Source organism: Uloborus diversus, chromosome 2, assembly GCF_026930045.1.
Source record: "Uloborus diversus isolate 005 chromosome 2, Udiv.v.3.1, whole genome shotgun sequence".
Lineage (NCBI taxonomy): Eukaryota > Metazoa > Arthropoda > Arachnida > Araneae > Uloboridae > Uloborus > Uloborus diversus.
Genome location: NC_072732.1, coordinates 181,876,076 through 181,901,536, shown reverse-complemented (window position 1 = coordinate 181,901,536; position 25,461 = coordinate 181,876,076). Strand labels below are relative to the sequence as shown.

The 25,461-nt window shown below is 33.6% G+C and overlaps 1 protein-coding gene across 1 annotated transcript in view; it reads left to right on the top strand.

The window, feature by feature from the left end:
• The window catches only part of LOC129216694 (thyrostimulin beta-5 subunit-like), a 62,976-nt gene extending 38,780 nt beyond the window's left edge, over positions 1 to 24,196 (top strand). The window contains exons 2-3 of the mRNA XM_054850910.1: positions 16,170 to 16,379; positions 23,933 to 24,196. Of these exons, the coding sequence (XP_054706885.1) occupies positions 16,176 to 16,379; positions 23,933 to 24,196 (468 nt within the window). The 5' untranslated portion in view covers positions 16,170 to 16,175. The remainder of the gene's footprint in view (positions 1 to 16,169; positions 16,380 to 23,932) is intronic.
• The last annotated feature ends 1,265 nt before the right edge of the window (positions 24,197 to 25,461 follow it).

Genomic DNA, 25,461 nt, shown 5'->3' with positions numbered 1-25,461 from the left:
TGTAATGGCTGTAGCGCCAAAATTTTTAACACTCGTCCCGAACACGTTATCATAATCCTTCCTATCTAATAAGTTTTTAAATTGTCATTTTGTTTAGTTTCATTTTATATTTTTGCAATTAAAAGCAGCGCTAAAATGTAAAATAATAAATCCAAATCCATTATTAATCGCCAAAGGACCACAGTGCCATACATTCGCCAGAGACTTGCCAAGTTTATGAAACTGCGTAAAATGTTTGGTTAATCTATATTCATAAGATATGATTTTTAATTCCGAACAGAAGATGCTATAAAGAAAATGTGTTGCATGCATTTGGCCATTTCTGGCAGAAAATAAATCTTTCTTCGACGGTAACTGGGGGAAGGGGGCAGACTGTATTTCATGACGTTATTTAGTTACCAGAACAGAACTTAGCAACAATACCCTGCGTTGCCTGGGTCTGTAATAATTAGGAGAAACAATCGCTACTTTTATTCGTTCTCTGCTGTAACTGAAATAACTCAAAACACACCTCTTTGACGTGATTAAAAATAGAGCTTCTTCCTAACCCATAAAAGGAAAATGGCAATAAGTATGAAGAACAAAACAGTACTCTTTTAGAAACGAAAAAACGATTCTTAAGCATATACAAATTTGGGGAATTTCTAAAATATGAAATTAAACTTCATTTGTTTCAAAAGATTTATCTTTTTTTTTTTTTTTTCTTTTTCGAACATAGTCTAAAACCTACACTCTATATTACTATTGAAGTACAAACTTTTAAAAAACGTAGCCGCCCGTAATCCCTTTCTGTGATTTAAAATGTTATTAAATTTGCATTAATCGTATTGAAATACTTTAAATGAGGCTCCCCTTCCCTATTTTGTAAAGCTGTGTGTTACTAATTTTCATCGAAGAGATAGTGTCGCCAAATACTGAGATACTTCTGGTGATTATAAAATGTTGCTACCCGAAATGTTTCCAATAAATAGTAAAAATTTGGCAATTTTTTGAAATTGTGCGCAAAGCTGTTTCTGGATTTGCTTGATTTAGTTGGCGAATAATTTTACGTGTTAACAAATTTAAAGAAAGAAATATTAAAGAAATGGCGATATTTGGTTACATGGTGAAAACCGAGAAACAGTATTGAGTACTCTTTAGCTTCACAAACAGCGACAGTTGAAAAGATTGCCAAATGCTTTAGCTATTGAAATGATTCCGCAAAAAAAGTTCGGCTAGATTCCTGCTGATTGATTAAATACCCAGTCAACACAAATAAATAAAAAAAGCGCATTAATTGCCTCAAAGTTGCATTAAAATGGAAAATAATCAGCCAAATCCATGTATTATTTGCCAATCTTGTGCAAAAATCTTACTTCAAGATTTGACTTGAGAAAAGCCTTGACAGTTACGAAAAGCAAAGATGACAACAATACCGCAATTTACGCTATCGACAGGGAGTTGAGATGATACATTAAATACTGTATTGGAGTTGAGGAAAGCCTTCGAACATGGAACTAAAAAGCTCATAACTCGCTTTTTATTCTACTTAGAAATTTCGAACAGGAGCCATCTTCAGCAGAAAAATCAGAGCTTTCGATGGACATATAATGTAAATATGTGCAAGTATTTTTTCATCCCCAAATTAGAGAATTTATACGAAAATTGTGTTTTATTGCCCCCTAAGGGGTTTTTGCCCCCCATAACGGTACGAAAACTACCCTATGTGTTATTCTGATGCATAAGCTATATTATTGTAAAGTTTCATCAAAATCTGTTCAGTAGTTTTTGCGTGAAAGAGTAACAAACATCCATACATCCATACAGACAAACTTTCGCATATATAATAGTAGTAAGATAATAATTGTTTATGTAAGAGTCATTCAAACAGGGTATACATTTCTTAGGACACTCTGTTGAATCAACATTCTGCGGAAGAATACCTTTGTTTAAAGACTGTTTATTAACTTACTTTCTGTGTCACAATACTTGCCGAGTTTGCTTCTCAGTTGTTGCCAAAAAACGATGAAAATATTAGTTATTAAAAAGTTAATCTTGTTGATCAAATTAACAAACTCATTTCAAGGCTGAACTTGAGAAAGCATAGATTTGTGGGCTTTTGAAATTTGAAAGTTTTCATATAATACAGATTTTCTAACCAGGAAACATCACGAGTTCAGTAATCATGAAAAAAGTTTAAAATGGTCGCATTCGAAAGAGTATCTTTAGAAAAATTTGACCCAAATATTGCGTGCCCTCGTCCTTTTGTTTTTGAGATATGGGGGGTCAAAGTCTGTCGAAATCTTACGAAAATTCGCCAAATTTAAAGACTTGGCAAGAAATGGAAAATACCACGTGATTTCATCGACTGCGTCTAGCAAGACTCTCATTTCCATTTCTGGTCATCTACAAAGCGCGTAAACGATGTTTCGAATTAACCCTTTACTTGTGTGGGTAAAATTAAAAAGTAACTATGAAGCCTATGAAATGGAAACTAGTGAGCTTTATCCAGAGGAGCTACAACTTTATAACGAAATTGAACGTAGGATTTAACTTTGTAATCGTGATAATAATGCATTTCAGAATTTAAGTGCATTTCAAGTGTATTTTACTTAACTAATTTAAGTTTGTACTCTTGTAATGAAATGTGTTGTAAGTAATTAATAATTATGTACGAGAATTAATATGAATAAGTAAAAAAAACATGCTTATTAAAGCTTATATATTGAAAATAAAATGGATAGTTTTTGATGTTGAAAGAACATGATCATGGATTATAGTATCCCAGCTCTTATTTATTTTTTCAAAAGTTATTATCATTCATGAAGTTTTATTGTCTGACCACTGCTAGCGAAAATGTTTAATTTAAAATCGAAAAAAAATAATAACTAAAAAAAAGAAAACAACGGATAGTAAATGTCAAAAATTTGCACAGCAAAACTAACGATGTCGGAAATTACTTCATAACAGATTCTTATCAAAAATTTTATAGTCGACGTTCATTACAACAACCCCTGTAGTTCGAAAAAGTCTGTCACTGCAACTGAAAGTCGCTATAACGTAAATGCACATCATATTGCATGTTATTTAGTCATTTTTAAAAATACTGAAGTCACTTTTATCAATTATGTTTCACGTTAAAAGGGAATTCAAATACGAGCAAAATAAAAATCAATACAGTTTTTTTTTTTTTTTATTTGACTTGTTAGAGGGTTTACACATAACTTGAAAACGATACACATAACGAAAAACACACTGGAAATAACTGACAGAAATCGTTTTTTTTTAATTTGAGAACATGGTTTGAAATCTTTAAAAATGTCGTTTTCTTCGTATTTAGATACTGTTGAAGACTTAGATTTACGACTTTTCAAAAAAAAAAAGACTTTAAAGTGTGTTTACCGTTTCTCTACGGTTATCATATTTTTTTCAAAACAGTTTCATCATCGAATAAACCCTTTCAGTGGAAATATTTCACCTGCAGAAGCATAAAAGTTTTAAACATCAGTTTTTTAACAGACAGTCTTAAGAATAACAAAAAATTCCATTGTTTTTACAATAAAATAAAACAAATATTTCGGGCTGTGGCGTTTTCCCCTATACAGTTGCACGTTAATATCCCGGAACACAAGCCCCTAAAAATTTTAATGCCGCAATCTGTGCCACGAAACCCCGCGCCATGGTAGTCACCCCGAGTAAAGAATTAATGCGATATTTCTCACGCGCTTTGGTGGTGACCAAATATGGAAGTGAAATGTCTTGTCAGATGCAGATGTTGAATTCGCGCCATACCTTCCATTTCTGAACAAAACTCGCTAAATTTGGCGACTTTACTAAAAATTTCGGCAATTTTTAAGACATCGTATTTCGATAACGTGGTCACGAGGGCACGTAGTTTCAGTGCCATAAACATGTTTTCCAATGCTCTTTCGAATGCCACCAATTTGGAATTTTTTTGAATTTCCTTGATCGTGATGTTTCCTGGTAAGCTTTCTTTGAGTCAAGTTAAGTCAATTGTTTGAAACCGTTTATGGAAGCTTTTTTCATTTTTTCATTATTTTCGTGCTCAAAATTATTTTTAAACTCGATCCTCCCAACTTGCAATATTTAGAGCAAATTAGCGGTAAATTATTGTCGCCTCAGAGCAATAGTAGGACATCTTAGTGTTATTTCTGGGATTAGATGTCTTACTGTTGCTCTGAGGCGACGAACTACTCTTTTATCAATATGCGCAAAAGTATGTATTATGTATATGTCTATGTGTGTCTTTTTCCTCCAGATGCACTTTATAGTTCATGTTTAGTTTTATGTTTTGTTCTTTTATTACTTTACATAAACTTTATTATTTTACATATTTATTTAGCTAATTTTATTGTATTTTTTATCTTTATATCTTTATTTATTTTTGCTCTTAGTTTTTAAGTGTTTAAATTTTTACAAATCATTATGAATGAAAATTATTATTAACTACCGGTTCTTTGCATGGTTTTCATTACACTTGACTTTTTTCGATACTATAAAAGCTCAAACTTTGCGGTGAAAAGTTTTTGGATTTCTTAGTATTTGTGCTACGTGTCTTCACGGAGTAAAAACATCCAAATATCTTCCTAACAGCTGTATGAGCGATTTCTTTAATAGTACGTGTTCTATCTATGTTGAAACACTTTGTATTATGTCTCAGCGCAAGGAGTTTTATCATTGTTTCACGTTTTATATTCCATTCTTGCTCACTGATTATTGTTCCACAGCACCTTTTCCTCCTCAAAAAAGAAAATTCAACAGTCCGTTTGATATAGAAACTTCTTCGGGTTTTCCCCGTATTCTAAATGATGGCAAGCGACAAAGGAACGTCTGCTAGGGGATCCATTTCTTCGCTTCTGTTTAGACCCGACAAATCAAATCAAAGGACGACTCGAAACTAATAACGTCTCTTTTCGTCCCCGTCGACATCTTTAAACTTATCAAAAAGACACAAAAAAATTCCTCGACTCTGACTTCGTGTTTTTATTGACTTATTTGTCAAAGGTAACGATATTTCAACTTCTGCTCTGAGAGGGCGATTCATTTTAGGAATGCGCTAGGGGAAGAATGTGGAGATGATTGTTTTTCATTCAAAACCCATTTGTGCCAAATATAGACCGAACTTTTTTATACCTTCATTATGAACTCTGATACATTTTCGTATACTCGCCAAGTCTTCTAAATTTGACAAAAGACTGCTAAAGAAGTACTGTACCAATATCCTGATTTTATGATCAAAAGTTAATATCCCTATTTTTGCGATGTTTACTTTTCGGCAATATATCGTCGCCTCAGAGCAACATTAAGGTATCTTAGTGTTATTTCTGGGATTAAATATTTTACTGTTGCTCTGAAATGACGATATACAGGGGGAGTCTAAACTCTTGAGCAAAGCTTTAAAGGGTGTTAGAGGGGAGGATAAGAAGTTGAAACCATACAAGAACATATGGTCGTAAACGCAATGCTGGCGCGCTACATACCCACAAAGCCAGTAGCTGATAGATGTAAAACAGAATACATTTTTATTACACAAAGACGATTTTGCACAGCATTTTAGTTTTTAAGAAAAGTTTGAAGCGGTTGATGAAATTTGCGGCCTGTAGCTTTGATACATGCGTCGCAATGACAAAGCACTCGCTGCCGCAATAGCGAGCCGTTTTGACACATGGATTACTGCGGCTTTGTTGTGACACGTGTATTTTGGAACTACTACAGGCCGTAACTTTAAACAACAACTCTAAAAATTTCTTGAAAACTAAAATGATGTGCTTGAGTACATTATATAGTTGTTGAAGAGGAGATTAGTGCAGGGTTAAGGTAGCAGGTGAAAATTTAGGAAAATGGCATACGGCCTCTCGAAATTAGCCAAAAATATCCAACCTGAACGAAAACCACTCTCCTTTCGAGACTTATTGAACATTCTCAATTGAAAAAAAAACATTTTAATATATGTAATAGCGAATGATCGAGTAACGCTCCTGACATCATCAACAACAAATCTCGCTCCACGGGATGATAATTTCATTATATTTTTTGGAAATGTTTGACATGCAGAGAAAGGCTTTATTGTGTCGAAGCTGAGCTAGATCCGGTATCTCAACTGTTTTACTGCTTCGACTCATCTTAGGGGAATGAAGAAACGAAAAAGTGGTCAACAATGAACGCTATCTACTGGAGTTTAGGGTTTATTCACTAGAGTTAGAATTACTACTTCAACTATCAAAATATCACCAAACAGACAATGGGACAAATATCACCAAAAGACAAATCGCCCGTCAAAGTATGACGGGTGAAAATTGCTTCAAATGTTGAATCAATTTTCGCCCGTCATACTTTGACGGGCGATTTTCTACTATTAAATATTAAGCCAAACGTCTATCGGTTTGGCTAATGCTTTTGAATTTTTTCTAGGTAAAGTAATCAAAAATAGATAAAATGACTAACATTAGTCGATCCTGGAAACCCTGGGAGAGTAGGTTGGGAAGGGTTGAAGATTCTACACCCTAAGTATTACAATGAAACTAGTGCTAAAATTCAACAGAATTTGGATATTTTCCCGTGTATCACTCACTATAAAATAAATGAACTAATTTCGTCGCAGCGAGGGACAGAGCGTCTTTTCGATACTTCTTTTAAGATACGCAGCTTGCTATTCATTCATTAAATTACCTACTTAACGGTTAAATGTTATAAGAGACAAATCACGAAAGTAATCCCTCTGCTTTTTCGGTTTATGCAACCCCAGTTTTGCCGACATTTAAAATTTCCTCCCCGCTTACACATACAAAAAGGTATGACTGAAACTGAAAAACGGGAGAAAGGAAATTTTGTGCCTACGAAACTAAGGAGACACCGCTTTTTAATCCCCGACACACAAAAGAAGAGGGTTACAAGTTTGACATGTCTGTGTATCTGCTTGTGGCACTCTAGCGCATAAACGGATGGACCGATTTCGAAAAACTATTTTGTTTGAAAGAAGAGTTGATTGAGAGTGTTCTTAGCAAGGTTTCGTCTTTGAATGGCATTAATTAACGAAGACATTAATTAAAAACCTCTAAAAGGGTTTTCGCGATTTTTGCAATGAAAACATATTTAAAAATTTAAATATTTAGTACCAAAATGAAGAGTAATTTTTTCTTCGTCTGATAGAATGAGTTTAGAACTTCCATAATATATAGAAATTGATTTATAACTTTTTTAAAGCAGATGTTGAATAATGCTAAGCCTTTATTCACACGATTGGTAACCGAATTCATTGTTGGTCGACAAGAAACATAACCAAGGCTTCACTTGATACGCGTCTTATCAGGCTCAGTCATTTCAAGAAAAGTTGTAGCATGAAACCAACCAATCAAACAAAAAACTCGGTCAGACTCCAATGACATCTGGTGGATTTTGTGGCAACTTTTAACTATATAAACAACAGATAAGATTATTCTTAAAGAGAATAGTTGTTCAAAATTGAGTTCAAAAGTATTTGAGTTAATTTAAAAGCGGTTTTTTTCTTCCTGAGGCAAAGTGTTTGAAAAGATATTTCAGGCAAAAAGTGAAAAAAATATGATTCATTATTCCAACTTTTCGCCCTAAGCATTTTCAAAATTATTTGAGTAATGTAACTGCAAACCATCAATAAATATAAATAGGAGTGAGCATTAATTGCAATTTTTACAATGAATAACAATTTCAAACGAGTTTAAAAGGTAGTTCTCTGTTCGAAAACGTATGTGAATAAATGTTTTAGAAACACTGTTATTTGGGGGGGGGGGCGAGGGTGATTTCTGCTTCCAATTAATAAAAAACAAACATTGGAAATTTGGCTCTGAACGAAATAATGCGTAATATTATATAATTAAACATTACATCTTATGGACGAAACCATACTGTCTATTAAACGTATGAACTATGCTTAATAATTTGTATCAAGAAAAAGTATTTTTTTTTTTTTTTTTGGTTTTATTATGCAAAAAATAATTACATATGCTTCATCAAGCACAACTGCTAAATATATTTATCAGTTAAAACAGAAAACAAATGAAAGCAGCGATTGTTTCTCAAAATTATTACTAACCCAGGCAAGGCCGGATGTTTTTGTTAGTTGATAAATATATTTATGGAAACATTCAAAGAGCTTTTAGTATTTTTTTTTTCTTATACTTTAAAGTTTAATTCAAAATTAGTTATTTTTAGAAAAACATATTTTGAAAATAGTGAATAGCTCAATTTGATATCTTTAGTTTTCTTACAATAAGAACTATTAAAATGCACAAAAAATGCATAGACATACAATTTTTCTAAAGAAAAGTAATTAGAAAACATATCAAATAAAAATTTTGCCATAAAACTGATCGTTAGTATCGATCATTGTAAATTACAGTTTCTTACTTGTATTATATATGCGAAAGTTTGTCTGTATGGATGTATGGATGTATGGATGTTTGTTACTCTTTCACGCAAAAACTACTGAACGGATTTTGATGAAACTTTACAATAATATAGCTTATGCATCAGAATAACACATAGGGTAGTTTTCGTCCCGTTATGGGGGGCAAAACCCTCTTAGGGGGGCAATAAAACACAATTTTTGTATAAATTCTCTAATATTAGGATGAAAAAATACTTGCACATATTTACATTATATGTCCATCGAAAGCTCTGATTTTTCTGCTGAAGATGGCACCTGTTCGAAGTTTCTAAGTAGAATAAAAAACGAGTTATGAGCTTTTTAGATCCATGTTCGAAGGCTTTCCTCAACTCAATACAGTATTTAGTGTATCATCTCAACTCCCTGTCGATAGCGACAATTGTTGTATTGTTGATTTTCTTTGCTTTTCGTGATTGTTCAAGGCTTTTCTCAAGTCAAATCTTGAAGTAAGATTTTTGCACAAGATTGGCAATTAATACATGATTTGGCTGATGATTTTCCATTTTAAGGGAAATTTAATGTAATTAATGGTTTTTATTATTATTTATGCTGATTGAACACTTACTCATTATCCAAACAACCAGCAGATCGCCAAAATTTTTGCAGAAAGATTTCCGTAGCTGATGCATTTGGCAGTTTTTTCAACGTTGCTGTTTTTGAAGCCGAAGACTACGTCATAATGTTTCTCAGCTTTCACCATGTAAACAAAATATCGCCAATCAAAGAATTTTCAAAAGACTTTTTTTACTGTGTTAAATAATCCAGCAACTAAATTAGGCAAATCCATAAACAGCACAAAAACTTCCATTAATTTTCCTTTTTGCACAATTTCAAACAATCACCAAATTTTATTACTTATTTTGGTAACATTTCGGATGAAACTGTTTAGCGCCATTTTATGGTGACCAAAAATATCTCAGCATCTGGCGACGATATCTCTGTAACGAAAATTAATATCATATCGTTTTACAAAGTAAGGAAAGAATGGGGGAGCATCATCGAAGGTACCCCGAAACGACTTTCGCAAATTCGGTAAAATCGCAACAAGAGCCACAATAATTGAAATTTCCCAAAATAACTAAAGCAAGTATAGGGGATTACGAGCGCAGATACTTTTTTTTAATCACTTCATACTTCATTAGCCATACAGAGAAGGTTTTAGACTCCATGTTAAAAAAAAGTATCAACAGATTAATCTTTTTAAACATGAGAAGATTAATTTCATGGTTTTTAAATTTGTATATGCTTAAATATAGTGCTTTCGTTTCTAAATCAATACTTCTTTGTTCTTTATACTTATTGCTATTTTAGTTTTATGGGTAAGGAAGAAACTCGATTTTTAATCACGTCAAAAAGATGTGTTTTGAATTCTTTCACTTAAAACAGAAAACAAAAGCAAGTAACGATTTTTTGTAATAAGTATTACTGACCCAGGCAACGCCGGGTATTTTTGCTATTATATCATAAAGGAGTACGTTGTATGTTAAAAAACAAGAAATTTAAATCATTTAAAAGTACATTGAAACAATAATGAATTCACCCAGAAAAACATGCCAATAAAAATTTCAAAAAAGGAAAACATGGCAGCTTTTCATTTAAAGTTTTTTATAAACCTATACATTCCAGTCTTTAAAAAAAAATAATAATAAAAATTCCCTTTTTTTTTTTTTTTTTTTTTTTTTTTTTTTTTTTAACAAAACTTTTGCTTGTTGAAATAAATAAATAAAAATTATAATAACAGTTTAAAACTAGTATGTTGTGGCCATCACGAAACTTTCTTCTATATTTTTCCTTTTTCTGATCCCTCCCCATGCTTGACGAGGAAGCAATATTCAAAACAAAAACAAAATTACACATGCAAAAACTTGACGACTATCCCAGTGTCTGAATTATTGCAAAAGCAAAGCAAAGAGCGAAAATTGAAAGTTATTTTAAAAGCCTTGCTTGAATTAATTACAAATATTTTATTTGTTAACAAACATAAGATGGCAACAGTTAAAAATTTTAAATCATTGAGATAATATTTCCGATCATTTCCATTCAATTAAAATCACGAGAAATACGCAGACGACAATCTATTACGATTTATCTTTCTTATTGTTGCATTAATAAAGCTATTTTTATTCAAAAAAAAAAAAAAAAAAATCAACACCTCTTGGAGCGATTGCCGTCAAAATTGAACCAAAGCCTGTTCACATATGGATTCACATATATTCCAAATTTCAACCAGAACGTAGCATTACTTCTTGAGATAGGGCACTCAAAATGGAAAAAAAGAACGGGTGATTGCGCTACCCCCCTTTTAGCTGTTGACACAAAAATAAAATCAGTTCTTATACCCACTAAGGGCTACTTGCCGATAAATTTTTCTTTCATTCCGTTCATTATTTCTTGAGATACAGCAGTCACAATTGACGACAAAAAACGTTCTACAGTTCAACCCCCGTTTGAGTTATTGACACCAAAATTGAATCAGCACCTGTTCTTGTTAATACCAACATATGGACCAAATTTTGTTTGATTCCGCCAGTAACTTCCTGAGGAATAGCAAGCACGCGTAACTCGAAAAACGTCCCATTGCTCCACCCCCCTTGGAGGAATTCGCGCCAAAAACTAATGGGCACAAGTTCACATAGGGGCACATATGTGTACTAAATTTCGTTCGATTTCATGCGGTAGTTTTTGTTGTAGAGCGGCCACAAAAAACTGGTCACACACAGACGTGACACACATACATACACACACACATACATACATACACACACACATACACACAGACAGACAGACATTTTCCAAAAATGGTCGAAATGGACTCAGCACACCTCAAAACGTTCGAATCCGTCAAAATTCGAAATTCGAAAATTTGCACGAATCCAATACTTTCTTCTATATATTAGATATAGAAGAAAGTAAAAATAAAAACAAGCCTGTTAAAAAGTTTACGCATTGTGAGAAAATTTAATGGGAGAAACTTCGCTACATAAATACATTATTGCACAAAAAAATACGAACAGTTCCACAAATTTTTTAATTATTTGTTAAAGATCAAACTTTTAAAAAAAGCCATTAAGTAGCATAAAAAGTTACATTAAAATGAAAAAAAAATGGAAAATTAAAGCTATTTCGTAATCCGCCAAATCAAAACTAAACAGTATTAGGAAGCAACCATGTTACTGTATTCAGCCAAGGATCAATTAAAGTGTAAAATAATTCGCCAGATAAATATATTAATTACTTAAAAAACAATAAAAGATCCATCAAAGTATTAAAAGAACAAACATTGGCGACAGCAATTTTAGCAGTAAAAAAAGTTTTCGCTAATTTTACATATTCCGCGACTCGATAATTCCCCCATGATTTTCATGTGAATATTAAATGGCAAGAAATATAATGCAGTCAAATTTTGTGACGCCAAGGAATTACATATATGTGTGTCACGATGCATTTCAACTCTTGGCGATTATTTTTTATTTTAGTTGTTGTCCCCGTATTCGGTTTTTTGGTTTCAATAAAATGAAGCTTTTATTGTTGTCAAATATACTTTGTTCAGCGGATTTTTTTATATTTTACTGAAACTTTTAGTGTCGTTTCGTGGGTGGTTTCATTTACTGAGAGGATTATTGAAACTTTTAATAAATATATAGGTAGTAAAATTATATGTAATAAAACTTTAAATGCTTTCGATTATCAAATTTATTTATTTTTCGAAGTAGTATGTTATTTTGTTTTTTTCGCGGATTTTTAATCAAAACAAAGTAAAATAATTCGCCAAATAAAAAACGAGATGTTAAAATAATATGAGAAATCTCGTTAAAATATTTCGCAAAATCAATTTCAATTCTCCATTATTATGTGACATAATCAACAAAATAAATTAACCTTGTCATAAGTAAAAATTGAAAGTGTGTAAATTTTGTAAAATTAGAAAAAGAAGCAAACATACGACAATGTAGGCCTTATTTTTTAATTTTCGCCGACGATGATGTAAGAGCAATTTTTCAGTTTTCAACAAGTAAAGGTAAAGAGAAAATTCACCAAGCTGAGCGACGTACCTGTAACTGAATAATATCAAAAGAGCAAATATATATTACAGTCTTACCGATATTGTGAAAATGAAACAATTATTGGCGAAATCTTGACGATTGCGCCATTAAATACCTCCTTTAAATATGCAGTAAAATGCTTTATAATTCATAAACAACAAGGTTTCCTTCTCAGACATTTTTTTTTTTTTTAATTTAGATGAAGAGTAATGTTCGAACCCTTCTTGATATCAACTAACATTAAATGTGTCAAAAAAATTATATTGGGTTGTTCGGAAAGTCATTTCGTTTTTTTTGGGAAACATGAAAGACAGTTTTCGTATAATGAATAAATATTTTATTAAATTATATATTGGCCATTCTGGTCCAACACCTTTTGCCATCTTTCTGGCAGTAACATAATTCCCCTCTCATAAAAGTTTTGGTCCTTGCTGGCAAAAAACTGGTTCAGGTGGTTTTTGACATCTTCATTTGAGGTAAAGGTTTTGCCATCCAAAAAATTTTGCAGGGACCGGAACAAATAGTAGTCGGAAGGCGCCAGATCTGGAGAATATGGTGGATGTTGCAGTACGTCCCATTCAAGCTGTAAAAGTTTTTGGCGAGTGACCAAACTTGTGTGAGGCTCCGTAAGGACATGGGGCACCCACACATCGAGCTTCGAGGTTAAGCCCATGCCTTTCAAATGGCCATAAACAGTCGAATTCGACAAATTTAATCTCTCACCGATCTCTCGTGTGGTTATTCGCCGATTTGCATCAACTAATGCCTTTATCGCATCTTTGTCAGCTTCTACCGGCCTTCCAGACCGTAGTGCATCTTCGACATCAAAATTGCCGGATCGAAATTTTGCAAACCAGTTCTGGCACTGGCGTACTGTTAAAACGCCTTCTCCATACACATCCGTCAATTTTTTTCTCGCTTGGACAGCATTTTTACCTTTTCTGAAGTAAAAAAGTAAAATATGACGAAAATGCTGCTTATTGCTCTCCATATTTAAAAGGGCACCAACCAAAAACTACTGCGTAGAATTAATAGAACTTTTTCACACACAAGCCTTGCAATATCAGCTCTCAAGACATATAATGGTTATGCGGCTTAAGTGTGAAGTTGGTTTCGAAATAACGTAATTAAGTCCTCTGACGGGAAAAAACGAAATTACTTTCCGAACAACCCAATACGTAATCCCTGGGGCCAACTTACTAAAAGTAAGACAAAGGCTCAAAATGCTTTGGAGTTCCCTGTGCTTCAGGGATGCATTTTACCTGAAGTGAACGCCAATGAGAAATAGTTGAATACTGAGTTGGGACCAGCTTACCTGAAAAGGGAATTAATTTTCCTTGAAAAACAGACCTAGTACGCCGTTCCGGCATCAATTCACCCGGAACTACTTTAATATACTCCCCCCCCCCCCAAATCGGAATTTTGGCGACTTTTTTTTCTCGCCAAGCAACTGTTTAATATCAAACCCACATTTCTTACACTGCAGCCTTCAACAATCCAACCTCTATAAAAAAAATCAATTAACATCTGCATATCCTGAGCCGAATGATGCACAAATAAACAATTAACAATACCTGGCCTTCCAACTGTCGGCCTATCCGACGAAAATGAAGAACAACTATCAATTTTCCGACTCAAAATTTCCCGGAAACTTTTCAACAACACTATATACAGTAGGCATATTGAGAGCTAAAAGATAAAAATATTTAATGGAAAAAAAATATAATTGGAAAATACAATTAGATTTGCAGCAAAATACAGCAAGTCAGAAATCTTCTTGATCACTTCACAAAGAAATGGCGAATGAATGAAATAGCGCTAAAACATATATGAAATCCAAAAATTGTTGCCACAAAACTTTGAAAAAAAAACTCAAAAAATGGTATAAAATACAAGAAAATACTAAATTTGGCAACAGCAAAAACCTAACAGCTGAAAACACCTAAATTGGCAACACCAAAATAAGAAACAGCAACCCTAAAAAGTCCGTAGGGAGTGCCAGAATTGGCGCGTAATTTTTGAAGGGGTATATCAAAGTTATACCATTCACCCTGTACTACACATCGGTTAACCATATCAATGAAATTTTACGTTAAAGATTGAAAAAACATTACTTTTTACAGCAGAAATAATACATTAACTAATGTAAACAAATGATTTCCCCCGATTATACTACAGCGCCATCTTACAGGCAAGGCGGCGCCTTTGATCTTTTGAGAAATGACTGAGCCTGATAAGACACGCATCGAGTGAAGCCTTGATTAAACGTAATGATTGAAATTTTTTATCTGTTACCAGTTTCTATTTGTAAACAAGTAAAATATTTATAATTGTTTTTTGATAGTATTGGACTTCTAAAAGGATTTTCAATTTTCCCTCTTGATTTTACATTTGCGACCCTATGGTAGGTTTTTAAAAATTTCATTTTTATAATTCTCTGGATGAGTATTTCTGTATTTTTATAAGACAGACTAGTTTAGTAAATATTTTTGTTACAACACAATATCTATTGTTACTTTAATTTAGCGTTGGGTATTTTTCTCCAGAAAAGAAAGAATAACTTCGCTGAAATGAGTGTACAGATTTAATGGCACATTAAAAGGGGTTGAGAAAGGAAGAGAACCTCTGCATCAGAAAATAAGACAAACTGCAAAGTGATATCAATAAGCAGTCTGGATTGCTCGATAAAAGAAGTATTAAAATCACGTAAAAAATATCCTTAAAAACAAAATTCTAGAAATAAATAAGAATTCGTAATATTTTTAAAAGTAAAAATTTTAAAATGCAGTAATGCCAAAAGCTGAAATATGTCTGAGTTTTTCAGTCGACGTGCCAGTCCTTTTTAAAAGCTTTTGGGGGAATAATTTGATTCGAACGTTTTTGCTCCAACGATTTTGACTAAAATAATTTATTTCTGCGTCTTTCCCTTGTTTATGTGAACTTCAATTCTGTTTTGAAAGGTTTAAAAACACTTATTGTTGGTCTCTGCGAGAACATTTAAGCTTTATATACTACTGAGCTAAGAGGTACATTTTCTTTTTAACTTAAAATTTTCGAATAGACCATGTAAAAACAGGATCTTTCGATTTAATTGTTTCAAAGGTAATTTTAAATGCTTTAAAGTGTTCTAATTTCATAGACGACGGGGGTAAAATCACTTTTTTATGTGAAAAAAATATAGAGTGTGGCTGTGTCATGGACATGACCCATGTGTTGTACGTGATTACGTTTATGTAACGGATTATGTTTTTTTTTTTTTAAGTAGCGGTAAATAGGGAATGCAATACCGGACCAAAAATGCAATACCGGTGATCTGTATTTTTAAAACGTGACACTAGAATCCCGGTATTAATATTGGAATTAGAATTTTTCCAAAAAAAAAAGGGATCAAAAATATATTGTTTCGTTGCAACTGTATCCGGATTTGAGCACGTACCTCGGAGAGTAAGATACCAACCACTTTGCCAATATGCCGACAATACCAGCAAGTTAACAACTTGCTGGGACAGCTTAAATGAGACCTTGTATTTCCCAAGAGGCTCCAAGTAGTCTCGGAAGATCTGCTTCAAAGTTTTTTCTGCAGAGGTTTTTTTTTTCCACTTCTGCATATTTTGAAAATTACAGTTTAATTACACCGGTAAAATTGATTTGACTATTTTACTGTAATCTTGGTTATCAATTCCAAATTTCTTTTCATTTCTCAGCCCGAGATGCTGCCCCGGAAGGGTCCCCCCGGGGGCGTCATACTGTTGTGTTTCGTAGCTTGTGCCTGGGCGTTGTCGGGCACCGAAGAGGTTCTGGAGTGCCTGAGACGCGAGTACACCCTGAGAGCAGTGAAAACCGACCTGAAGGGCAGACATTGCTGGGATACCCTCAAGGTTGCGACCTGTTGGGGGAGATGCGACTCGTTTGAGGTAAGTTGTCTTTTTGAACTCAAAACTCCAAAGTTTTGAATGGGGTTGTTCCTTCAGTCAAAAGTAAAACTTTTTGTCATTGGAATTCATAGAATAAGCAAAAAATAATAATAATAACATGTACTCAGAAAATACTTTCATTTTCCCAACAGTTATTTTTTAATTAATTTTTTTAAATGTCCGATTCTTCAAACGAGGCGTGGTCTTTATGACGTCACAAATGATGCACTATGGCGCATCTTTCTACCGCATTTCCACGTTATGATAATCACGAAGCGAATTAAAATTGCTCTCTACCCTTGCTATCAACCATATCGTTGCCAATACACGTGAGTAAAGATGCGAATTAAATATTTTGAACCGTGAATGGCAACACTGAATGGCCTTTCATCATTTGTGATGTGGTCGGCAGAAGCGTTAAACGATGAAAGAGCACCGATTTAAGCATTTTTTAAAAAGCATTAAACTGAAATAAATTATTTGAAAAATGGTCAGATTCCATGTTTTTAAGCATGCTCTTTCAGAAAAAATACTTTTAAAATTTTGGAAACGACCCCATTCTAATAAAACTCCCGTCATACGTTTGCAATCTCAGTATTGTTTTAGAAATAGCTTTTTTATTTTTGCCCCTTAAACAATTTTGCTTTTTTCAGTGAAAAGCGCTAGAATTGATCGAACACAAGTTCGATTGGGCAATAATAACAAGAACAGTTGTATGTAAGGGTAAGGGTACGTTTTAATACAAAAACAAATATTTTACAATATTTGTCTATTTGTAATGAGTTTTTGCACACCTTCATGCAGTGGCACATTTGATGCACTTTTTATTTTCAATTTGTTTTTTAATTTATTTATTTTTAGGAAAATTATTGAAGATGTTTTTTAAAGAAAAGTTAATACATTAAAACTGACTTTGTATTGTATAAAAAGTGCTCTTCCTTTACTTGTTTATCCATTTTTTAAACCTATTCTGATTTAAAATTTGTGTATAGGAGATTCATTTTTTTTTTACAATTTGTAAACTTGTACGCTTAAACATTGAACAAAATGCTGAATTTAAAATAGTTCTTAGAAAGGTCACAAAGTGGTTGAAATTTAATAAAAAAAGGACTAACAATTTCATAAAATAAATTTGATATACATTCTATATCATCAAATTTGAAAAGTATATTTGTTTTTCAGAAATGAGTTTTAAATGCAAAACATAAATGCTTGAAAATTTTTAAAAATTCTCTAATCATAGTTATTTAGAAAATATTGATATGTTACTAAAAAACCAATGTTGGTGTACAGAAAATACGCTCGTTTGGTTCACGACGGAACTTCTTGTTATACTTCACGAAATTAATACTACTTCTTAAAGTTTTCTAACATAAGTTGTAGTTTTGTAAAACATATCATGTATACTTCAGAAAACATAAACATTTCTTTTCAGAATATCATTTTTTGAAACGTTAAATTTGTTCTACTACCTTAGCATAAGCGAAGGCTTCATGAAGCTAAAAGTAACTACAATGCCGCTTCTGTTTATAAAGTATCTTTAAAGCTACTCCTCAAAAACTGTTTAGTTTGGCAATTGGAAAAAAATGTTTGCTGTTGTTAATAAAAAAAAATAGATAGACAAATTACATTTTCTTGCAAAACTCCTCGCATTCCATAGTTGATTCATTATTTACTTGCACGTATCGTTTACATCCAAACTAAAAGGAATCTAATATGGATCCCTTTGATCTATAGAAGATGGGAGACTGAAGTCTGGCGCAATAAAATTCATCGAGATGTCCAATTTAGCGTGTGAAACTGTTCAAAATATCTGCTCGACATGGGGGGAAACAGTCTCAAATATCTTAGTTTCTATTCGGATTTGTAAGGCATGTAAAGGTATCGCGTTGAATAGAACTGCATTGAGAAATAGATCAAAGAAGTTTATTGTAAATGTATTTCTTTTTTTTTTAAAGAAAAAAAAATACATCTAACTCCTAACGGCTTTTTAAAAAGTTTATCGTGGTTGTTTTTTACCCATAGCATGCGTAACTGCTGAATGAAGAATAAATTCTTAAGGCTGTCTATGGTAAAAGTAGTAAACACATTAAAGATACAGGACCTCTTCTTGTCTTTGCGGGAATAAATTTCTATTTTTATAATATGGTATCCGTACTATAAATTGCAATATAAAGCGCCTAAATGTGTTTCCAGGTTACAAGCAAGAATGATGGAACCAGAACTCGCCGGTAAGAGGTTCCGGTATTTTTCCACCGAGTGGAATCCTTCCAAAAAAAAAAAAAATTGACATTTTTTAAAACCTCTTCCAAAATACGTAAACCAAAATTTGTCCGATTTGTTTAGTATTTGGTACTGTTTTTATTTCAAATTAAATTTCTTTTATATATTTTTTACATGAATATATTTTATTATTAAATTTAAAATATTAAAACTTAATTTTTTTTTTAAAACAAAAACCAAAAAGTGCCGGAAATTTTATTTCACAATAGTCTTCGTGCACTTTAAAAACGTATATAGTATATTATTGAACAATCTAACTTTTTATTAAGTTATGATTTATTAGAATATCATGCAATATCAACAACACCTTTTAAACGTCCGTTAATAGATTTTTTTTTTTTTTTTTTTTTTTTTTTTTTGCGTAATTTCTGATTAAGTGTTCAACCACACTTCGAATCTTACTGTTTTTAGCTCTATTTTCGTTTCAAAACCGTATTTTCGTAATCTATTCTACATATATCTATAAATATGTTACATTAAGTTCAAATCTGGAGATTGAAGGGGTATTTTCTAAACTTCAGGACAATTTTTTAGGCACTAGACGCAAACGTTGAAAACGTTGTGCTTCTTATCGTTATCTTGATAAAAAAACAAAATTGTTTCGATAACCAAATTCTTGGCTAAAAGTTTAAAATTGGCTTTTAAAATATTTAAATAAACAGCTTGATTCAATATTTCATCAAAAAATGTTAGACTACCAAGTCCTGATGCTTATATATGCACCCTCACACAAGAACACCTTCACCGTCCTGATTAACTGGTCCAACTAAGTTCTTAAGATTTAAATTCCTTTTTTTCTTCTATTTACAATTATACAACAATTTAACCAAAAATGTTGAATGCATTTTTATCCGTAAGTAGGGCGTAATTCCAAAATGTTTTGAGCTTTTTTACCATTGATTTTGCGACGAAAAGCGTAAGCTTTCTGTTTCTCGCACGGACAAGAAAATTTGTGCGGGAAGAAGTTACATTTAATTTAGCTAATCAGAGAACTTGCCAAATAATTTTACTTGAAAATTAAGTGTAAAAATTTTCATTTAACTCTGCAGAAACTTTTACAGCACTCAAATTTGTATTTTTCATAAATGTTTCAACTGTAAATCTCCGATCACGCTTTGTCAACTTTGCTGGTTGACCTTTTTTTACCTTGTTTTCGGTCCGATTCTTCTCTTTAAAGCATTTTATCAAGCACTTTATTATAGAATGGAATATATTAACTAATTGAGAGACGACATTTCAAACCAAATTACCGCTACTATGAGGAAAATTCAAATTTCAATGATGTTTGTGGTTTTTTACGAATACTAGCCATTTTAAAGTAATAAGCACAAAATTAAGGAATGAATAAATATAAAATTCAAGTAGTCAAATGGGTTTTAAGGATCAACACAGTGCAAAAATAATAAAAAAAAAAACATATGATAATTTTAATCATGAATTTTATAGAAAATATTTGAGTTTACGATGACTTTAGTGGCGTATTATTTCTCTTTCTCTTCGTTTTTCGACCCATTTCAAAAAGAAGATCCGTCAATATTTTGAAATACCTACAGGGTTTTATTTAGAATGACATAGGAATGGTGTGAAAAAATATTGGACTTCATATTCGAATTCAGTTTTATGTTATTCAGTTTATTTTAGTTTTACTAAAAAATTTCAAAGTGTTCGAACACTTTTGGGAGCCACTGTATGCTTACCCTTCCCATTCCTTGCGCACCGGGGAAAAAAACATTTCGCACAACAGCACTGGTTGCAAGGAATTCCCCTTTTCAATGCATAGTCGCTTTGCTATGTACAGAAATTAGTCTATATTATAATTGCTGCTCAGTGTCAAGAAACTGAAAACCCTTTTCATTGAAAAAAGCGTTTATGATTGACAGTTAGAGCAGTAAAACGTCAGTTTATTACAATTTGGTTCCACACAATTGCAAGCGTTTATTTCTTGAACACATACTGGCGCAGCAACAGTTTCTCATTTCATTTCCATTTCAAAGTGAACTTTGAATGGAAAAAATCTTGCATTAAAAATTCTTTGCTTTTGTCTGCTTGCTTGTTTACATTTAACGGCGATAAAACTTTTTTTTTTGCGCAATCACGATTTCTTATTGTTCTCACTTGACTGTTTTTTGCGTGCTGTCATTTTATTTTCCCACCGCCACCCTCCGCACCATGACCGTCGACCTGCTCCTCACGATGCTGCTCCTATAGCGAAAGCCGTCTCCAGGTTGCTTCCATGTCCTACACACACGCGCATACATACACAACTACACACACATGCACACATACACCTACACACACATACACCGGCACACATACACACACACAAAAACATACACACACGCATACATACAGACACCTACACACACTTACACATACAAACACACATACACACAACTACCCACACATTTATGCCTGCACCCAGACACAAACACATATGCTTACACACAAATACACATACCCCCCCCCCACACACACATTCATACACACAACTACCCACACACTTATGCCAGCACACAGACACAAACACACATTCCTACATACACATACCCCTCAGACACAAACATACACGCCTACATACACACACTCGTGATTGCGAAAAACATAATTTGAATTCAAGATGTCAAAATTCAAATTTTTTCTTTTTTTTTTTTTTTTTTTCAGTTCAGAGTACTTTGACTGAAAATTGCTTTCCGGAAAGGCCTTAACTGTTGCTTCAAACTTGCGCATAGAATATTTTTATTAACATTACACCAGTAAAAGATACTAAGAGGTTTAAGCTTCTCTCAAAAATCAGCTCATTATTTTAAGAAAAAGTCTTTAACATCGAATAATTATATCAATAACAAAAAATGAGGTGATATTATATTTGATGATACATGCTTCATCATCAAATGCATTTCTATCTGTATGCATATTCAAAATCATGTCGTTAGTTCGTTCCTGACGTCACCTAACTACGTCGTTTCGTCGCATTACATTCTACTGAAACCTTTCATTCCTCTGTTTTAGGCTCCAACTAAACTTATCGTTCCACATTCATATCGTTTCATTGTTTCAGACACCAGTCAGAACTATAAGTTTCAAACTACATCTACCTTTGCTGTCTCACATATCATCTTACACTAGTTCAAAATAAAGTCTACACTCGATGTCACTAATGTCACTTCATTACTCCATATTTCACTCGTTCTCGTCGTTCCGGATTCTATAGAAAAATCTTGTTCCGTCATCCACTATATCATTCTATCGTTTTAGATTCTACCAAACCTTACCTTTACGTCATTTTATACTTCATCTGGCCATATTTTTCCAGTAACAACTAAAGGATGTTAGTTCCATCCTCCACTCATCTATGTTGTTCTGTATATCGGGAGCACACTTAGTTGTGCTGTTCTTTGTCACGGACTACGCCTAATCATGTTATTTTGTCATTTCAGATATGATAGCGCCATGTATTTCATGGCTTCTGTTTTTTTTTTCAGGCGTCACGTAGCTGCATCGTTCCATCGTCTAAAATTCTACTAAAGCTTGTCCATTGTTCTAGACAAGTGGTACCCAACTTTTTTTTTTTACCTGCGGGACATACCTCATATTAAGATTAATCTCGTGGGCCAGAACAAATATTAAGACTTAATTATATTACTTTTTTCCTAGATAGCATGGTAAAACAAAGAAATGAGAGACAATTACAAACCAAAAACTGCTGTCATCATTACTACATGATTATTTTGTTGGCACGAACTTTGCATCTGTTTTTCAGAAACCAATTTATGACTACTTGACCTCAAATCTGCAATAATTATTTATTCTACCGAAGGAAGATGATCAGAAGTTTTGGAGGATTTCAGAATATTTTTTTCATTTCGTAACATTAAACGGAATGATGGACCACGTGGATCAGCTTCGTGGACCATATATGGCCCGCGGGTCGTAGGTAGGGCACCATTGTTCTAGACTATATGTAAATCAGTAACTACATTATTCAGTTGTTGCTTATATCACTTGCTAGACGGTAGACACAGCAAGTGCATAAATCCGTAATTGAGGGTAAAAGGAAAAGGTAAATCAGATCTTGAAAATGGGTACTATTTATGGACTCCTAGACAGCCTAAAATAAATGAAGGGATAGCCTGAGCCAAGATGAACTTTGCGCAACCAGGAAAGATCTTATGTCCAGCTTCAAATTTCATTTCCAGTAGGTATCTCTCCAAAACCTGCACGTGCAGTACAGAGGTTCTGCAACCCAATTTCCCTAAAACAGTACATGACTTCCTACTTCCTACATTGTACCACGTGTGCGCAGCAGCGGCTTTCCAAACAAAGAATGAGGATGGCTTTATTAAAGTCGTAAGTTCATGAGAATTAAAACAGTTTGAAGCCAGCGTTGATTCTAACGTGCCTGTTTCTCCACCTGGTATGCAACCCTGGGATGGTATCCATTGGAAGAAAAGTTTGTTGAATAAATAGATAATACTACTTCATTACGTGAAATACACCGCCAGCTCAGTCATTTCCAGCCGAGGACTGCAGTTTCGTGCTTATTAGCACTCATCAGCCCGGCATAGGAAAGTGACTGAGCTGGAGATGGAAAACCTCTTAAGGAAGCCAAGAGTGCGAAACAAACTGGTAGCTAATATAGAATTAGCAGACCAGACGAGTGACCGAAGCAATGGTTCGGTTCAACTCGAAGATTGAACGCGAGGCAAGGTATATTCAGTAAATTACCGCCCATTAGCCAGGGCTAAAGCAGAAATACGTGAAATACACCGCCAGCTAAATAATGCTAGCTAATAAGCACGAAACGGCAGTCCTCGGCTGGAAATGACTGAGCTGGCGGTGTATTTCACGTATTTCTGCTTTAGCTCTGGCTAATGGGCGGTAATTTACTGAACTACTTCATTGCTTTGAGTGTAGAAAACCATGTCGTCTTTCTGCTCCGAACAAAGTCCAACTTTGATTTATTATTTCATGTTTTATCTATCAATGTTGTTTCAGGATTCACCTTCTGGATTAGCCATCTGCTCCCAGGTTCTGCCTAACTTTGTTTTTCAAGTATCTACCTTTCGACGTTGTTTCGATATCTACCTGACTGGGTTATTCAATAAACTAGCTAACGATGTTGTCCCTGGATCTACCTAACTGTGTTGTTGTAGAATTTGCCAAACGATGTTATGATCTACCCTATGTTTTTACAAAACGTACCTCACCATGTTGTTCCTTTTTTCTTTTTTTTTCAAATTTCAACTTATTGTGTCGTTTTATCGTTACAGATTCCTGATTGGCGCTTCCCCTACAAGATTTCATACCACCCTGTGTGCGTCCACGACCGGAAGGTGCTGCGAAGGGTGATGCTGCGAAATTGCGAGATAGGGGCTGACCGAGAGTTAGCCTTATACGAATTCCTGGAGGCAGAAAGCTGCACTTGTAGGCTCTGTAACAGCTCGGACACCTTCTGTGACTGGAGGAGTCACGTGCCCCTAAAGCACACCCCCTACGACTCACCGAGCGCCGTCCGAGACGATGACCGGGACTAGAGGACTGTCGGACTGATCTCCTCTTTGGGCCTAAAAATCCACCGCGGGGGCAAAAGGCCCACATGACCAGGAAGAAATGGACCGTGCTTAGTGAAGAAAAACAATTTTTCGTCTTGTTTTCCAGCGTTCTGCGTCAATTTATTGCAGCATTGTTTCCCAATGGCAAAAATGATTGGTAGCGAAGCAATTAATACGAGAACGCTTTAACTCATAACGGTACAAATTCATCGCAGGATTCATAATAAGTGTGGCCTTTTCTATGCATATCTTTGCTGTTAAAAATGCTTTGTTTACTTATTCGGATCATGCGATATGTTTAAATTCACTGGAAGTGCAAACAATTATAATTACTGAAGAAAAAATATTTTAAGAAATCATAAATGTTGCATATTACAGATACTAAGTAAAATAAAGAATGTGAGGAATTCAGAGCAAGTTCGGACTCAATTGTTAGATTTAAAGAGAAATAATTTTCGCTCAATTTTCACCCCAGAGACGCGTTATGAGGAAAATAATTACCGTGCAAAACCGAGCATAAATAATATGCAAGCACAAAGCGGGGTTCGGAGTCTCTCTTCCTGGACTTTTCAAAATTGCAGACCTACAACTGTAGTTTTAGACTATCTTTGGTCTTGTCAAAGGAAAGTCATCTTTATGAACCTCTTTTAGATCTTCACTTGATTAAGACCACGGTGATTTTATTAGCCGGGGAATTGTGTACCGTGATGAAGTCATGGTGCGATGAATTGACGTACGACGCGTTTCCAGTATTAATATCAGAGACATTTTACAACTATTCGTGTCAAAGATATATCTTTTATATGTACATATAATATAATTATTTGACCCATTTCACTGAGAAAAATAGTACATTTCAGTGTATCTAGAAAGTCATTGCTGAAAATTCGGGAAAACGCAACCACTCTAGATAGTGTCTCTTATTTTAAAAATTCGAACTATCGTAAAAAAAAAAAAAACAGCGAGTGATGGCTAAGTTCTTTTACTTTCGTGTTATTTTTTCCATGTGTGGATAAATTAACGATTTTTCTGTTTTTCTATGTTTTCAATTTGAATTTTTTGACGATATAGTATAGGTAATGTTCTCTTTTATTTTGAATTTACTTTTCTTGTAAATGAAAGTAAAGAAGAGGGGAAGTGAGCTACTGGTATTATTTTCGATTGATTTTCAATTTTCCTTCAATTTTAGCTTGTCCGGTTTTTGATTTACGTTTGTTCTGTATGGATATGGAAAAGTGAGGGATGGG